At 42.0% G+C, this 17,889-nt stretch overlaps 1 protein-coding gene across 23 annotated transcripts in view; it reads right to left on the reverse strand.

The window, feature by feature from the left end:
* The window catches only part of PATJ (PATJ crumbs cell polarity complex component), a 157,515-nt gene that overhangs the window by 53,858 nt on the left and 85,768 nt on the right, over positions 1-17,889 (reverse strand). For all 23 annotated transcript variants that reach the window (XM_083621228.1, XM_083621239.1, XM_083621247.1 and 20 more), the window contains one exon: positions 6,473-6,669. In XM_083621228.1, coding sequence (XP_083477354.1) covers positions 6,473-6,669 — 197 coding nt within the window. The remainder of the gene's footprint in view (positions 1-6,472; positions 6,670-17,889) is intronic.

Here is a 17,889-nt window from a genome sequence, read left to right on the forward strand (position 1 = left end):
CGGATGTCTGATTATTGTCTTCCAGAGCAACTACTCTATTCTGAGCTTCAAAATGGAAAGCGTAATGCTGGTGGCCAGCAAAAAAGGTTTAAAGACTCTCTCAAGGCAAACCATAAAAAATGTAGTATAAACACTGACAATTGGGAAACACTGGCCTGTGAGTGCTTCAGTTGGAGAACAGCCTATACCAAAGGTGTCATGGACATTGAAGATGCTCGAACTCAGGACAAAAGGGAGAAATGATCTAAGAGGAAGGCATGTTTGGCAAACCCTCACCATGATCAACTCCCACCCAGAAACCTATGTCCCCACTGTGGAAGGACGTGTGGATCCAGAATTGGCCTCCACAATCACCTACGGACACACTTTTAAGACCGTGTTCATGGAAGACAATCTTACTCCGCTACGAGTGATCACCAAAGAAGAAGAAAGAAGCACTGGCTGACAATTAGTTTCTGAACCCAACGAAGTGCTGGTTTCGACCTATAAAGCCTTAAATGGTTCAGAACCAAAATACCTCAAGGACCAGCCCTACCCATATGAACTGACCTGGATCCTACAATCATGCCCCCCCATGAGAGGTCCAAGGGTAGCAACATGGGCCTTTTCTGCAGTAGCTCCTCATTTGTGGAATGCTCTCTCCAGGGAGGCTCACCTGGTGCCTTAATTATATATCTTTAGGTGCCAGGTGAAATAATTTCTCTTCAACCAGGCCTTTGACTGAAAACATTCTAAATGTTAAATGTGTTTATGGGAGGAGACTTATTGGTTTGTTTTCATTTTATTATGTATTTTATATTCTCATTCTGCATTTTTAGTCTGGCGTTAGCTACCCATGTGGGCAAGGGTGGTTATCAATTGGAATAATTATGCTACAACAACCTTGGGAGTTAAGTTTAGTTGCATTAACATAGTTTGCATTGTCTACCACTTCAAACAAAGCTACAGAATGAAAGAGAGATAAAAACTGCACACACTGTAGAATTGAGGCAGTAGAAATCCCATTTCCTGTGAACCTATTACAGTGTCAAACCATATCAGACTTTTACTTTACATTACTCTTTTTCCCTTTCAGAAGCACAGATCAGTATTCTACAGGAGTCTTTTTAAAGCACAACTGCATTTTACTAAGATATTGTGCAAAAATGCATGAAGGGCAAAAACAGGCAGTGCCAACCTCCATCTGCTTACTGTCACAGAAGTCTGTCTCCATGTGAAGAAGGCAGCCCTCCACATGAAGCAAGATTGAGCTTTCCCTTACAAAACTTGTGCATTTAAAGCAACTTAACTGTTTTTCTCCAATTGTTATCAGCTGGAAGGCGTCGTCACAAATTGCTAAGCTCCCAGCTGTGTACTACAGTCTATTTTCCAAATTAACTTAGAAACCCTCTACCATCTACCCATGCCATGAATATCCCATGAACAGCAAGGTAACACCTACCTGCTAGATCATACCAGTGCTCAGTCTATTCAAGCTCTAACAGTTACTCTGAGCTGGCACTACTGGACAGTCATAAGTTGGCAACTTGACACAGCTGTTGAGTGCCTCAGTGTTGGATTTCAGGGTGCGGACATTTCCAGTAACAACCATAAGTATAGATCTTTGCTTGTAGAATGCAACCAGTGTGGGTTATTGGACAGACTGCTGGACTGGGACCTGAAAGACCTCGGTTCAAATCACCACTCAGCCATGAAGTTTACTGAGTTATTCTTGGGCCAGTCACGGTCTCTCACCCTTTCCTACCTCACTGGGCTTTTGTGAAGAAAACTGTATATCACTATAGCTCATTGGAGGATAGATGGTATATACGCATAGTAATAATAAGCAAATCTACTGATTTTTAACTGTAACTTTATAAATCATAAACACAAACCCAACCTGTGGCTTCTCTTCCCTTCCCATAAACTAATAAAAACCTCCAATTGCATAGCTTTCCCTACAGGCTTCAATGTAGGGATAGGAAAGAACCATGACTTACTGTAATGACAAAATCTGCTGCTCTAGGCTCATTACGAGAAACACAGATAAACGGGAGGGAGGTCACGGAGGAAGAGCAAAGCTCAAGGGAGAGTAAGATAAATAAATGGAACTACCAACTAGGCAACTAGAGTGGCTAAATTATTAACAAAGCCTAAAATAACATTTAACACAAGGAAAGCCTTAACAGGCAGCAATTTCTTAGTGGTGGGAGGGTGACATCATAAATATTTCGCAGAAGGTGGATGAGGTACAGAAGGTAATGAAAACTAATGAGTGAAATTTAAGGAAGAGGAAATTACAGCTACATGTCAGGATGTGGAAGGGGATTGGGCTGGAGAATTGTCTCCAGAGGAAAATGATGTTTTTCTTCTTCCTTTTTTAAAAAGCCCCCATTCCATTTAGGCTGAGAAATCAAGATAACTTATTGACTTCTGAGAGGAACATAGGAAGCTGCCTTAAGCTGAACTGGACCATTGCTCCATCCTGTCTCAATATTGCCTACCTGCTAGTGGCTCTCCAGTGTATCAGGTGGGGTACCAGATAGCCTTACCTGATTACACCATGAATTAAACCTGGGGCCTTCTGAATGCAAAGGAGATGCTCTACCACTGAGTTATGGTCCCTTCCCTTCCCTGATAATTGGCTGTGCTGGCTGTGGCTCATGGGAATTGGGGGTCCAGACAACATCTAAAGGGCCACAGATTCCCCTTCCCCCCATGATTGTTTTCTTTGTCTTTATTTTCCAAGAGTATGCAGCACACCTATGTTTTAAGTTGATCACATTTCATTAGTGTGACCATTCCAGCTGAAAGACAACAAGCAGTTCTGCCAGCAAAAATTAATATTATTCAAGCTCAACAGATAAGCCAAATATAATTAACTGGATTTAAAAGCAGTATGCTTTATTTTTTTTTAAATGGAAGGTTGGTCAAAATAATTTCTCCATTTTTTTATTACCCTGTCTAGTTACTCTCCTTACAAACAGAACATAATCATCCTCTTTGTCAAAATAAGTCCTTCTCAAAATGATTTGTACTCAGCATGTTCCTATACCATGGTGATAACTTATCTATTAAAATCCAGCTGATACAGAAATTCACAACAGCAGCTGAAATGTCAGGAAGTTTGGTGTTGAAAGTGGATTACAAATGCTGGATTTCCAAGAATGTAGGGCCAGCAGCACCCCAAGTTTAGCAATCAATCTGAATGAGGCGTTTGGTCAATATGATAGATCTTTCTGTTATTACTCACTTTCAGTAGAGGAGATATCATTCTAAAATGGTTCAGGTTCTAAAAACTGAACAAACAACTAGGTTTCCCTCTGCATTGCAGGGCAAAGCTCCTGAATTGTTCAGATGGAATTCAAAACTATACAATCTCCTCCTGATGAGCATCCTGATGAGTATCTGAATAGATGCACCTTTGGGTTCATCAATCACTGACTGATTGGTTTGAAAAGCCTTAGGTAGTGTGAGATAACTGATGCCAGTGTAAATTCTTATTCTTGTCTAGTAGGCTTCATTCAGTGCTGACACCAGTTTCTGGTTCATTGTGTGAAAACAGATCTAAGCAACATGGACCTGGCGTTTGGGTTCCTCAAGTAAGCCAAGAATACTAATTAATAATAATAAATGAATCTTTTTTACAGTATGCAACCCTTTGACTAGATCAGGGACAGAGAACCTGCAACTCCCATCATCCCTAACAATTAACCATGCTGCCTGGGGCAGATGGAGTCCAACAGGTTGCTCACTGCTGATCTAGATGAAACACTTATTCATTTATAAGCTGAGAGGAATTTGTACCTACCACAGACAATGATTCTCACATGGAAGCTCTTCACCCTCAGTTTCAGGGGAATATGGTCAGGAGAAGATATTTAAGCCTCCACTTCTCTATTATTATTTTTTATGCCTCAGCTTTAACTGCACAGTAAAATAGGTCCCAAACTGAGCCTCATATTAATCCCTGCTACAAACTGTCTTCTCCTTACCTAACTGATCATTTTTTTTTGCCCCCCACTAGCAAAAAATTCATATTGGGGTGTGATGGGATGATGAGCTGCTTGTGCGTGAAATCCCTAGTCCCTCAGAGTTTGGCTATGTACGCAAACCTCTGTCTGTAACGGAGCTCCTAAGCATGGCTCCGTCAGTCGCTGGTAGAATCCGACAGTGGGCGTTTACGGAATTTCTTCCAGCATAAAAGCTCCTTAACGGAAACCCGCCTTCTGGACTCTCGGCGTGACAGTTTCCGGCGAGGAGTGGGTGTCCCTATAGGAGGTCCTGAAACCTCCCCACTGTTTTCGCTGGAAGTGTCTCTGAGCCATCCCCCCGACTCACTTTCCCTAGGAGCTCCTTCCCTCCCCCTGCTGGTTCCTTCCTCAGCTGATAAGTCTCTCTCAACCTCTGGGAGTCCCTTCACCTCCTGTTCTCCCGATGGCAGTTCCCTGACATGGGGGATAAGTAATTTTAAGATTTGACTCTATTTAGTTAATTTTAAAACTACATGTGAGTAATGGTCTGTCATCTCCTCTGTTCTGGGTATGAAGACAATGTTATATCTGTCCAGAGTTTAAACCTTATAGTGAGAGAATCTCATCCTCATTGAAATATGAAACATCACAGGAATTGAAGCAGATGCCAAATTTGCCTGTCACATTTTCATGAGTGAAACAGACTTTTAATAGTTTTTCATTCCAGCAGAGAGAAAGGCAACAATATTTTACATCAAAACAAATCTACACATTATGTCAGAAGCATGTAATTAGAGGATCCCTAGGCACTGACAAATGTTTAGATTGTTTTCGCATTTCCTCAGGCATCCTTTTTCATTTTGCCAAAGCTGTGAAGTCACCAAGTAGGAAATACTGCATTAAAAATACAAATTATTACTGTGAGATATAACATTCTTGTATCATCTTCTTCTTCAACTATAACTACTATTTACTTCCTATTCAAGGGGTACATGCAAGTATTCACACTACCTCACATATATTACCCCAGTAATGCTTACAATGGCCCAGTAAGGTAGGTTAGCATTAGGCTTCTGGGCAGATGGGGACTGAAGATAAGAGAAGAATGGTTTGTCTAAGTCCACCTAGTGAGTTTGTGGCTAAGGTGGGAGAGACCTAGCTCAGTGGAAGCAGGCAGGCTTTGTATGCAGTAGGTGCTAAGTGAAATCTTTGGCATTTCCTGTTAAGAGGCTCAAGCAACAAGGTTGGGAAAAACCTGCTGGAGGCCCAGGAGAGCTAGTAAAAGTCAGAGTCAGAAGGTTGGGGAACCTTTGTCCAGCGGATCAAATCCTCTGAGGGCACCTGTCGTATGATATTAGGTGGATTCAACCCCACTGGACAAAAACATGGGGACTTACCTTTAATGAATTCAAACAGCAGCAAATGCAGGTCTCATCACAAAGGAAGTCGGGACTTCACTTCAGGTCATAAGCTCCTAATTGTTTATTAGCAGTGGAAATTGCATTCAGTGCTGTTTAAATTCCATGCTGACTGCATGTCCCCACTGCCTTTGGCATGGATTGGCTCCACCCAAAAGCAAGACTTGCATTTGGCCCTGAATTTAAACAGTGTTAAATGCAAGCCCCACAGCCAACAAACACTTGCACCCTCCCTAATAATAATAATAATAATAATAATAATAATTATTATTATTATTATTATTATTATTATTATTTATTTATACGCCGCCCATCTGGCTGGGTCACCCCAGCCACTCTGGGTGGCCCCCAAGACACATAAAAACACAATAAAACATCAAACAATTCTTCCCTGGTAGCTGTGACCACCCCAAACAGGGTTTACTTGGTGTCATATGGTGTCACATGAGTGTCAAGTAGGTGTGGCTAGCCAAAAACAGCCATATGAGCCGAACTGCCTGGCCTGGTGGGTCTAATCTGGCCCACAGGTTGGAGGCTTACCACCCCTGGGGTAGACAATACAGGTGTAGGTGAACAAATAATCTCACTTGGTATTAAGAACATTCCTATGCTCTTAGCCATGAATTTGTCAGCTCACACTCACAGCCAACAGCTCTTTTAAACTCTTGCAATTAATTTGACTTTTCCTTTGGAATCCTATGTAACTAGGGGGTTGCATAGAATGGGGGCACCTCTCTCTGGCCACTGGATGTACAGTCAATGAAATCTTATGGCAATCCCTTCCTTTTTGACCAACAGTAGCCCCCATCTAAATATACCACACTTTAGCTTGCTTACTAAGCCTTCAAATCACTGGACCAGTTGACGTCAAGTTGTATGTACAATAGCCGCTCCAAATAAAATATTCTTTTCTGGAAGAATTATTCTAAGTGGCTCCACATATGTGAAAATGTTTCATAGGATTCAGTCTCTTGAGACTTAAAAAATCTTTAAAAAACTGGGGTGAGTCATAGGATCTGAATCACTTCTTTGAAGTGGGGATGGTAGCTCTATTGCATTATTAGTTTGCATTCAACAGTGGGTTCCTTTGATTACTCTTACCTCTAAAAGTTCATCTCCAGTATGTAATCTTCCATCTTTCCCTGCAGGGCCATCTGTACTGATGCCCACGACAAAGATGCTCATGCGAGACCTGTCCTTATTGCCAGCCAGGCTGAGTCCAAGTCCATTCTTGTCCTTTTCAAGTTCAATAATGTGCAATTCCCCGGGCAGATCTGCATATCTTTGCCTGATTTTTTCTATTAAAGAAGAGAGACAAACACATACTTAGGAAAGTATTTTCAGTGCAACTCATTGGTTTGTTCCATTCGTTTCCTGAGCTTCTAGTTTTGCAATTTAGTCACGCAGTACTAAAAAGGTAGCATATTATGGATGAATTCTGCATACTGTCCCTTTATGTACTGCATCAGCCCATGCTGACCCCAATATGCCTCGTATTTTATACCACAGGAGTGCTTTGTTCCACAACATTTTAAGTCCTAGTTTCTTTAAAAAAAAAAGCCCAGTCTGAACTATTGTTTGAAAGTGGCATCCAATAACAGCACAAGGTGAAAGCAATTAATCCATTCAAAGGAAAGAAATGAGATCATAAATATAGAACTGTACATTAAGCCTGCATCGCTGTCAGAGGTACAACTGTTCCACTGGGAGACTAGGTTAGCAGTACTGTACAATCTTAACTGTGAACTGTAAATGTTTCTATAGCAACAGCACACCAAAGAACAGCTTGACAGAGGAGTAACTATCAAATTAAAGGACGGACATTGCTATCAAACCACAGGACAATGTTTCAATAGTTGAAAACTAATTCTGCATTTACAACCTGAAATTATCACACCATATATTTTGCATCCATTCGTGCCTAGAGAAAGCAAAATTTGTCCTTAAAAAACAAAAACAACTTGCTTACTATGAAATAACATGGTATGGAGCAGCTAGTATTTCTATTTTCGTGTGTGTGTGTGTGTGTGTGTGTTTACATTGGAAAAAGGTGTGAGGGTGTGCGTTTGTGTCAGGATACACTGTGGCTCTTCTGATTTGGCAGGCCTGCAGCAATTGCAAGCCAACTATGTAAATAAATGCATACATAAACAAATGCTTTTATGCAATGGTTTAGTTTAGATATTCAGATGCTTCTCTCTCTCACACACACGCTGGTTGATTATGTTTTAATGACTTTTAAGATTATATGTTGTGGTTTGTTTGGTTTGTTTATTTAATCGGTCCCCTCAAGGCTACTTTTAAGAACCAAAAGTTGAGATAAAGGATTTTATAAATATAATTATTGCAATTGCTGTATTCTGTAGGCCATTGCAGTTATCCCCATACCACTTGTAAGTGTGTGTTGGGGGAAGAATAATACTGAACATATAGCGGCATGCCTAAGATCATCCAGTGATAGCGGCAAGATTTGAAACGGGACTTAGGACTCAGCTACACAGCTGCAAATAAAACATCTTAAGTGCAATATACAATATGACACTAGATGGCGATGGTGAGCCTTATGGAAAATTCAATGTATTTTTTAAAAAAATACATTTTAAAAAGCATTTTCAGAACAGCTTTTTTATGTGTGTAGATTTCACCTCTATTTAGGTTTGCAACCTGTACTTAGCTGTATCAGCTCAGAACAGCTCCTAAGCTGGCTATTAATTTTGAAAGTTTGCTACATTTTTCTTAAATGGATGATTAGGTCAATCATATAGGATACAAAACTTAGAAAGAGTAAGCTTATTTTAATGACCAAATGGACAGATGCAGGTGTGAAACCCCTGGACAGCTTACCCCCTAATGAGAAAGGCATTTCTTGCTCCTCACTGTTTAGTCTACTGAATGGAAGGAAATTAAGATAAATAGTACACTGTCACAGTGAACGATACCAGATGATGGGCCCCTGGAAAGAAATGGGAAAGAAGAAACCAAATGTCTGCACTCATCTGTACTACAAAGTGTGTGGAAGATCTCTCAGGCTGAATGTGGACCGAGACACAAGGATCAGTTGAATGCCTTCCACTTATTTCTTCTTGTCCCCTACCCTTCTATACGTGCAAAAGTGCTCAGGTTGTCAATTGCTTATAAAGGGCCCTGCCATAGGCTGTGCAGTTGTTGCTCATTTGTTCAGCGGAAACAAGACGTTTCCCTAAAACCCAATGGCTTTATTGTGCTTCTTCAGAACTCAAATGACACGAGTTTGTCATTTGGAGTGGGGGATTCAGGTACAGTCATACCTCAGGATGAATACGCTTCGGGTTAGTCAAATTCGGGTTGCCCTCTGCGGTGACCCGGAAGTAACGGAGTGCGTTACTTCCGGGTTTTGCCGCGCACGCATGCGCAGACCGTCAAAATGACATCACGCACATGCGCAGAAGCACCGAAACGCGACCCACGTACGTGCAGTCGTGTCTTGAGTTCCATTCGGGATGCGAACGGGGCTCCGGAACAGATCCCGTTTGCATCCTGAGGTACCACTGTATTCCTCTACCTAGTATATCTATTGCTCTCGTAATCCGTATGTAGAATACAGTTGTCACTAGAGTCTAGTGACTAGATCATGAAAATGCACTGGCATTTTGGCATTGCTGGCAATGTCTTACCACTTCCCTACACACCTCTGTGATTTGGCTGTTTGTTTGTGTGTGTGAGAGCATGTAAATGTCATTGGTGCCCATGTGATTTATTGATGTGCTAACTTAACTCTGAAGCATCATGGCAAACATACCACATCTATCTGTTTGATGCCTCTTGTTTGTTTCCTATTCAACTGCTCGTTCTTGCTTTTTTCAACCTCTTCTCCCCAAATCTGTTCTGCTGTTTTGGAAAACTTTGGGGGTTTTGTTTTTATTTTTGAAATGTTTAAAATTCCTGGCATACAACTTCCATGCAGAAGGATCTATCTGGCCACATCTCCCCAAACAACAAGGCTGAAAACAGCAGCATGACAAGGCTAGTGACTCTTCCCCTGAAATAGGAAGTGCTGATCGGATGTTGTTTTATTTAAATAATATCCCACCTTTCAACTTACAAAATGTTGACAAGGCTGCCAACAACACAATAATTAACAGCAGCAGCAATTAAAAATAAAATGAAAAGAAAAGAAGCATAAAAGCAGGAATAGTAAACTGTGGGTATATTAACAGCAATGGAATTCTCTAATAAAAAGCTTGGGAAACTTAGCATTTTTACACAGCACCTAAAAGTTAAAAAAAATCAAATACACCGGGGGCAGGGGGTTGGAGCTTTCCACAACTGGGGTGCCACTATCAAGATACCAGCATCTTTGATCATCATCTGACTCTTTTGGGAAAGCACTTGGAAATGGTTCTCAAAATAGATCTTAAGGAATTGGAAGGTTCATACAGTTAAGAGATAATGGGCTACATTGCTGGATCAGGGCTGCTGTGAACATAGTGCTAAAAATAACATGTATTTTCTCCTGAACTTTGGAAAGTCCTCAGCTGCATCTTACCTCAATGGAATTACTGCTTCCATTGAAACATCTTGGAGGGAAAGCCAAGACTGCAGGAGTAGGATTTTTCTTCCTTTTTTAAAAAAAATTGTAACTTGAAGATGGATTCAAAATGCATTTATGTGTATCACTTGCTATTTCTCTAGCTAATAACTCACCACACAGCATGACACAATTGATCTAACTGCCTTGATTAAAATGTGTTACATTCAAAGTTATATTAGGGGACCTTCTGTGACATTTAGTTTAATAATAGTATGTGTTTGTGGGGGGGGGGGTTATTTGGTTGTACGTCAGTGAGCAACGCACATTTAATTCTATGTGCCTGAATTCAACAAACACCACTGAAAGCCTGTATTAAGAGCTCAGCTATGGAGTTGTATATAATGATGTTAATAAACTAGTTTGCTTACGAACTCTGGTGTGGAGTCTGAATTCAATACTCTATTGAACAGGCAAAATATGTACAAATGATTCAACACAAGCCTAATGTTCCATCTAAGATAAGCCTCGGAAAAATTACAGAAAAAATAGATGGATGCTACTATTACATTTACACACCTGAAAGAAGCAGGGCACGGCTAGCTTAATTTTTCTATTTGCCCAGTATCAGAAAAAAAAAGTTGTTTGGCATAAATAAATGAGAAAAAAAGATAGTCCCCTGCCCGCTCCTCCCTGTACTCCCTGCTCCTATCCAATCCTCAAGTTTCTTTTAGCCATCCTGCTCTATTTCATAGTCTGAGAGGCAGAAAGCAGAGGACAGAGAATGATATTCACACAATGGCATAGGAAAGTAGTGGCGTGGAATGCAGGTACTGGCATTCTAATCTGCAGTGGCAAGAAAGGCAATGCATACGGAATGAGGAAGTGTAAACCAAGGGAAAGCTGCAGGTAGACACCCTGCTCACTGAGATAGGACTCGAGCAATCAAAAGGAAAACTGAAACCACTTTCTGGCCATTTCCTCACTCACTCAGCCAGCACATATCAACTTGTGTACAGCGGTACCTTGGGTTACATACGCTTCAGGTTACATTCACTACAGCTTACAGACTCCGCTAACCCAGAAATACTACCTCGGGTTAAGAACTTTGCTTCAGGATGAGAACAGAAATCGTGCTCCGGCGGTGCAGCAGCAGCAGGAGGCCCCATTAGCTAAAGTGGTGCTTCAGGTTAAGAACAGTTTCAGGTTAAGAACGGACCTCCGGAACGAATTAAGTACTTAACCCAAGGTACCACAGTATATCACAGTAGTATGCAATGTGTAGAAATCTGCACACAAATAAGATTTCTTTCTCCCCCCCCCCCAAAGAAAAAATTGATTAAGCACTTGTGTGAAGGACTATACTAATTACAAAAACAAAGCTACATTGGTCCATAAGTAAAAAACCCTCCAAAACCTGCACCCTGGACAATAACTTTAGTAGGACCAACAAAAATGATGCAAAATAGTGAGTGGACTTTTGAGTTGAAAAACTCTTTATGAGGCTAGATGTTACACAGAGCAAGAGTGGATTAGCAGGATGAGGGAGGGAACTATAAACTTAGCATGCTCTTTAAACCTTGATATATGCAGGCCTAGTATGAAGATTGCATTATGCATGCTGACAAGCTGCTTCCCTTTTAAAAGTAATGTTTCTTCCAGCTGGAGCTAAATGCTACTAATTTAGAGTAATGGGAGGTCTGGACTGCAACAAGCTCCTCCTCTTACCAGTGCTTAGATACCTCTTGCAGGACAACTCTGTCCTCTAAATTACAGGTCAGAGTGCAAGCAAATCCTGGGGTTGTCATGATGTCATGAACATAGCCAGGAAGGGGCAGCTGCCCCCCCAGTCAATAAAAATACATAGCTAACTGAGGTTCTGACCCCCCCCCCCCGCCCCCAATGCATTGTGTCAGTTATGCAATCAACATACAAAGATTGTCTGGATTTTCCTGCTGGCTTTGTCTAACCCTAGGGTAGCTTGCTGGTTTTAGATTTTAACATGGATCACATTAACAGGCAATCATTCTGTACAAATATTTACTGCCTAAACAAATGCATTGCAGACAACTTTCAAATCCCATCATTCTCATTTTTGCTTCCTTTTCCTCTTTTGGCGGTATATTTTTTTTATTTTTTAAAAAAGAATTCTGCTTAAGCAATGGAAAGCCAATTAGTACCTGTTTTTGCAAAGAATTCCATTATCTGTTTTCATTACCAGATACTTTACACAAGGCAATTGCAATTCTGTTGTTATTACATTGCAGAAAGGATATTGAGTGATTTGCTTTGTTTTGCTTAGAGCTATTAGAGCCATTTAATATCTAGTCAATGGTATACTTTACGTGAACGTCAACTGACAAATCGTGCAAAAGAAGTATTTTGTCAGACACTGAAGCATCACTTTCTAAAGCATCACATTTGGGAATAGCAAACATTCTCAAAAGATAAACATGAGCAAAAGGTGTTCTCCTCCCTTCATGCATTGATACACAGTTTTATTGGCAGGTAATTATGTTTCTGAAGAGCAAACATGGAAGAAAAACAAAAGAGGTTACTGTGCTGCTCTTAACATTTTCTGCTTCTATTTGCAGGGTTAATCTACAGTCTGTGCTTCATGTTGCCTTGTTTAACCCTGAAACACGTAATAAAAATATAGATTTCTGGATGTGCCTTAATAGCTCAGAAGCAGAAAACAAGTGAATGCCAAACATAAGTTCTAAAGCCTTACAATAGTTAAATAAATCCTGATTCTGACAAAATAACTTAAATGTTAAATATTTAGCGATAACGGCAGCAAGACTTTTGTAGCCTGATGAAAAGCTTTTGAGTTGACTGGGACTTCCAAAAATATATGTACTGTAAAGGATGACTGTGATGTTGACATCCAAGTCACATGATCTCTCAAACAAAAGATAAAGTTAAGTTCTCTGGTATTTGTTGAACTGCTTTCAAGATAAGGCTTTTGGAGCAGCTGGACAAGTGCAACATTTTTTTATTTTAAAAAAGCAAACAGTTGTGTCTTATTATGATTAGTTAGAATAGCAAGACATTAGACCAAGGTCACCAACCTTTTTGGACTAGTGGTCCCATTTTGAACTCTGATGCAGATCTGGGGATGCCAGCCACAAAATGGCTGCTATGCAGGGGACGTAACACAAAATGGCTACCACAGGGAGTGGGGCATAAGACAACCACCCATGACAACCTTATACCGTATTTTTCCCTCTATAACACGCAGATTTTTTCTCCTAAAAAGGAAGGGGAAATGTGTGTGCGTGTTATTGAGCGAATGTGTGGTCCCTGGAGCCGAAAAATCAGGCAAAAATCAAATCGCGCTTCACGGAGAAGGGAAATCTGAAAAGAGGAAGCTGCGGCTTTCCTGCATTCTGCCTCAGGGTCTTACTGCCCACCCGCCTCTGTTTCCTTGCTGTGTTTGCTGAAACGGAACAAAGAGCAGGGAAAGCCCCTCCCCTCCAGGCAAGCAGAGAGGAAAGCAGACTGTGTTCCTTCTATTTCCTCTCTGTGCTCCGGTGCTGCTGGGGGAGAGGGAGAGAGAGAGAGGGTGGGAGGGAGGGAGGGAGGGAGGGAGAGAGAGAGAGAGAGAGAGAGAGAGAGAGAGAGAGAGAGAGAGAAAGAAATGGCTGGGGTGGGGGGAAACGTTTGCCTTTCTTTTCTCCCTCCCGTTAAATCCCTCTCCTGCATTCTTAGCCAGCTGCTTCTCTGCACACCACCTCATGTCCCTTCTTTGTTTTTCCTTCGCTCTCCATTTAAAATGTGGTTACAAAGCATGGATCCTCAGGATCTTTGCATTGGGTCACCCCAAATTCACCATCAGATCACATAGCATGTCCATGGCTACAGCCTGCACCAAAAAAACCACGCACCCACTGTTGCCTGGGGCTGCAATGGTGCAAAAATGTGGTTACAAAGCATGGATCCACAGGGATCCTCAGGATCTTTGCATTCGGTCACCCCAAATTCACCATCAGATCACATAGCATGTCCATGGCTACAGCCTGCACCAGAAAAATCACGCACCCACTGTTGCCTGGGGCTGCAATGGTGCAAAAACGTGGTTACAAAGCATGGATCCACAGGGATCCTCAGGATCTTTGCATTCGGTCACCCCAAATTCACCATCAGATCACATAGCATGTCCATGGCTACAGCCTGCACCAGAAAAATCACGCACCCACTGTTGCCTGGGGCTGCAATGGTGCAAAAACGTGGTTACAAAGCATGGATCCACAGGAATTCTCAGGATCTTTGCATTGGGTCACCCCAAATTCACCATCAGATCACATAGCATGTCCATGGCTACAGCCTGCACCAAAAAAATCACGCACCCACTGTTGCCTGGGGCTGCAATGGTGCAAAAATGTGGTTACAAAGCATGGATCCACAGGGATCCTCAGGATCTTTGCATTCGGTCACCCCAAATTCACCATCAGATCACATAGCATGTCCATGGCTACAGCCTGCACCAGAAAAATCACGCACCCACTGTTGCCTGGGGCTGCAATGGTGCAAAAACGTGGTTACAAAGCATGGATCCACAGGAATTCTCAGGATTTTTGCATTGGGTCACCCCAAATTCACCATCAGATCACATGTCTGTGGCCACAGCATGAAGCACAAAAATGATACATCCACTGTTTCATTCAGAATGTTTTTTCCCTTGTTTTCCTCCTCTAAAAACGATGTGCGTGTTATGGTCAGGTGCGTGTTATAGAGCGAAAAATACGGTACTTACCATGGGAAGTCAGCTATGTCCTGCTGGTCCTAGTTATGGAGATCATACACACAGTGATGCTTTTGCTGCCTAACAGCAACAGGGAGCATTCTTCAATATCAGGAATAATATACAAGACGGCCACATCACTTTTGTTTCGCACAATTGCCTAGAAGGTACCTGCACGTTTTGCATAATAACTTTCTATCCAGGAGGGCTAGAGACTTACCTTTTTTATACTAACTAACTAACTAACTAACTAACTAACTAACTAACTAACAAACAGCTTAGAATCTTGGGTACCTGCCCACACTGAAAGCCTTCATGAGCTTAAATTCTTTAGACTGTATTATATTCTCTTTTTTACAGTTGTGCTCAGCTGGGATCAGGAATGTGGAAGACACAATTTTAAATCACAAATACGCCTAAAAGCCAGGCAGCTCCAAGAGTTTCCTCCTTTTCCTTACTCTATCCAAGCTCCTGAAACGGGAACAATCACCAAGAATGCCTCCCTTTGGGCTTTTGAATTACGCTAGACATTTGCTATGCAAGATGGCATTCTTGACTACTATTAAAGACTGAAAGAAGATACATGGCATCTTTTCATAGTAGCTGGAGCTCTAGTTATCCATGTGATACCGCTCTCCCCCTCCCCAAATTTCATAAAATCTCATTAGATCACTCTAATTTGCATTTGAGGGAAATGAATGAATCCTACTTGACCACAATAAAATTCTCTAATATCAATGGGCTGGAGGTAAGTTAAGGTAAGATGTATTAATTTATGAAATATTCTGCGCTATGTTAATGAGCATAAGTGGACTAACATGTCTGCCTCAATAACTAGCCCTCCATGCAGAGAGACAAGGGGGCATGGAATCACAGCACTGCTATTTCACGTTCTTCATTCAGTATTTATCCACCTTCAACGTGTGGCTTGCATGCACAATTACAGGACCAATCTTGCGTATCAAATGATTCATACCTTTCTTAGTTTCACTTCTTCGAAATGAGCACAGGGCTAATCACAGGGCTGTGAAGCTAGGGCATCTAATTCTCTGATTATAGCTTACAAGTCCCTAAATGGAGCATATTAAAAAGATGCAATTTAACAAATTGGGGTTTAGAATTTCCTTAGCACTGAAACAATGAGAAACAGAACTGTTCATCTTTCCTAATATCTCCCAGAACCTTATCTTAGGATAACACAAAATTTGAATTAAAAAATCTTGACAACTAACAAAAGAAGTAACTAACCCAAGAAAAGGCAATTTATGTTGCTCTCCTCCCTGTGACTTGAACATACAAGTAGCATACAAGAAGTTAAAACAGAAAATATAATGAAAACACTTGTCCTGCCACAAAGGCTCATGAGTTGTTCCCAAATATAAAATCAGCAAATGCTTGGAAGCTACTAAAAAACAACATATATCCAGGATACTTTTGCCTAGTAGCCAGTGGTGAAGCTGCATGCTCTGGCACCGGGGGCGGAGAGCAGACGGGCATGGTGTGCGTCCTGGGGGCACGGCACCTGGTGAGGGCATGGCGCCTGACACGGTGGAAGGGTGTGTGGCGTATGTCCGGGGTGGCGGCTGTGATGGTACCCCCCTCCCCAATGGTGCCGGAGGGTGCACCCCCCCATTCCTCCGCCAGTGCTAGTATCTTGATGAAACGTTCTTGAGATGGACAAGAAGTTGACAAGAGTTTGATTCTCACTTCTCTAAGCTTTGCAGGATTGCAGTGTAACAGGGCACTGTGACCCAATGTATTTCCCTTAGCATGAAAGCTAGAAGCTGCAGGGCGGGGAGGTGGGAAAGGTCACAGAATCACAGAATTGTAGAACTGGAAGGGACCCCAAGGATCACAGCTAGTGACTCGGGGTCAGTAAACTTTTTCAGCAGGGGGCCTGGTAAACTGTCCCTCAGACCTTGTGGGGGACTGAACTATATTTTTTGGGGGGAAATGAACGAATTCCTATGCCCCACAAATAACCCAGAGATGCATTTTAAATAAAAGGACACATTCTACTCATGTAAAAACATGCTGATTCCAGGACTGTCCGCGGACCGGATTCAGAATTGGGCCAGATCCGGCCCCCGGGCCTTAGTTGCCTATCCATGATGCTAGTCCAACTCCCTGCAATGCAGGAATCTTTTGCCCAACGTGGGCTCAAATCCACGACCCTGAAATTAAGACATTATACTTTCTTTGCTGTTCTCATCAGGGACACAAACCAGAGAGTGTTTGTTGGCTCTGTATTTCACGAAAGGCCTGTCTGCTTAATGGGGTTGTGAACACCATCTCGTCTGCTTCCTAACAGTCCTGCCTTTCTTGCCTCTTTGATGCCACCTGGTCAAATGCCAGTGGGCCTTTGCTGCTCTTGCAAACAGGTCAGCTGCCTGGCACCAGACTTCTATGTCATCTGAGGACAAAATTCAGAACCCAGGAATAATGCATCCTCTGGATGCCATTGCAAGCTTTGAAAGACCTAAGCCAGGCAGGCTTGAAGGCAGTCACCATTTGTGCCTTGGAAGGTGACAGAAAATACAAGAAGCAGCATGCTCATCATCACGACTACCCGCTTCCCCCACATGTTTCCTTTCCTAAGGAGGACTGCTATCTCATACATATTTAGCTGTTCAGCTGGCTGCTTGTGAGCATCAACACAACTGCCACAATGCAAGAATGTTCTGGGTGCTGTGTTTTAAGAATGACAAAATGAACTGGTCAATGAAGATGATCAGCAGTATGGAAAGCAAATCCTATGAGGCAGGGTTGAAGGAGCTGTGTATGTTTAGCCTGGAGCAAAGAAGACTGAAGGGTGGGATCACAATCATGACAGCATTCTTCAATTATCCCAGGGAGTGTCACACAGTTGTAGCCAACTAAGTTCCATTCAAGAGCAGACTCACTGAAATGCATAGACCTAAGTTAGTCCTGCCTAATAACTTCAATGGTCTAGTCCAAGTAGAAATAACCATGGGTGAAACCCACATTCTCTACTGTCCTAGAGGGCAGGATTAGATCTAATGAGCTTAAGTTAAGTTATTTAGGCATTTACCCACTCAGTTAACCACAACATCTGGGTGGTACGGGCAACCTTCTTGGCTATAGGAGCAGTTCAACAATCTAACTATTACCTTTCTGAAGACTAGACAACCAATTCTTGGGGATGGTCTGTCTAGATTTCCTGCATGAAGAAGGAGTTGCACCTACCCTTTGATCCCATCTCCTCTGGGCATTTAGTTATTCATGCAGAGTAACAACTGCTGAGTG

Source organism: Podarcis filfolensis (assembly GCF_964270895.1).
Source record: "Podarcis filfolensis genome assembly, chromosome: 6".
Taxonomy (NCBI): Eukaryota; Metazoa; Chordata; class Lepidosauria; order Squamata; family Lacertidae; genus Podarcis; species Podarcis filfolensis.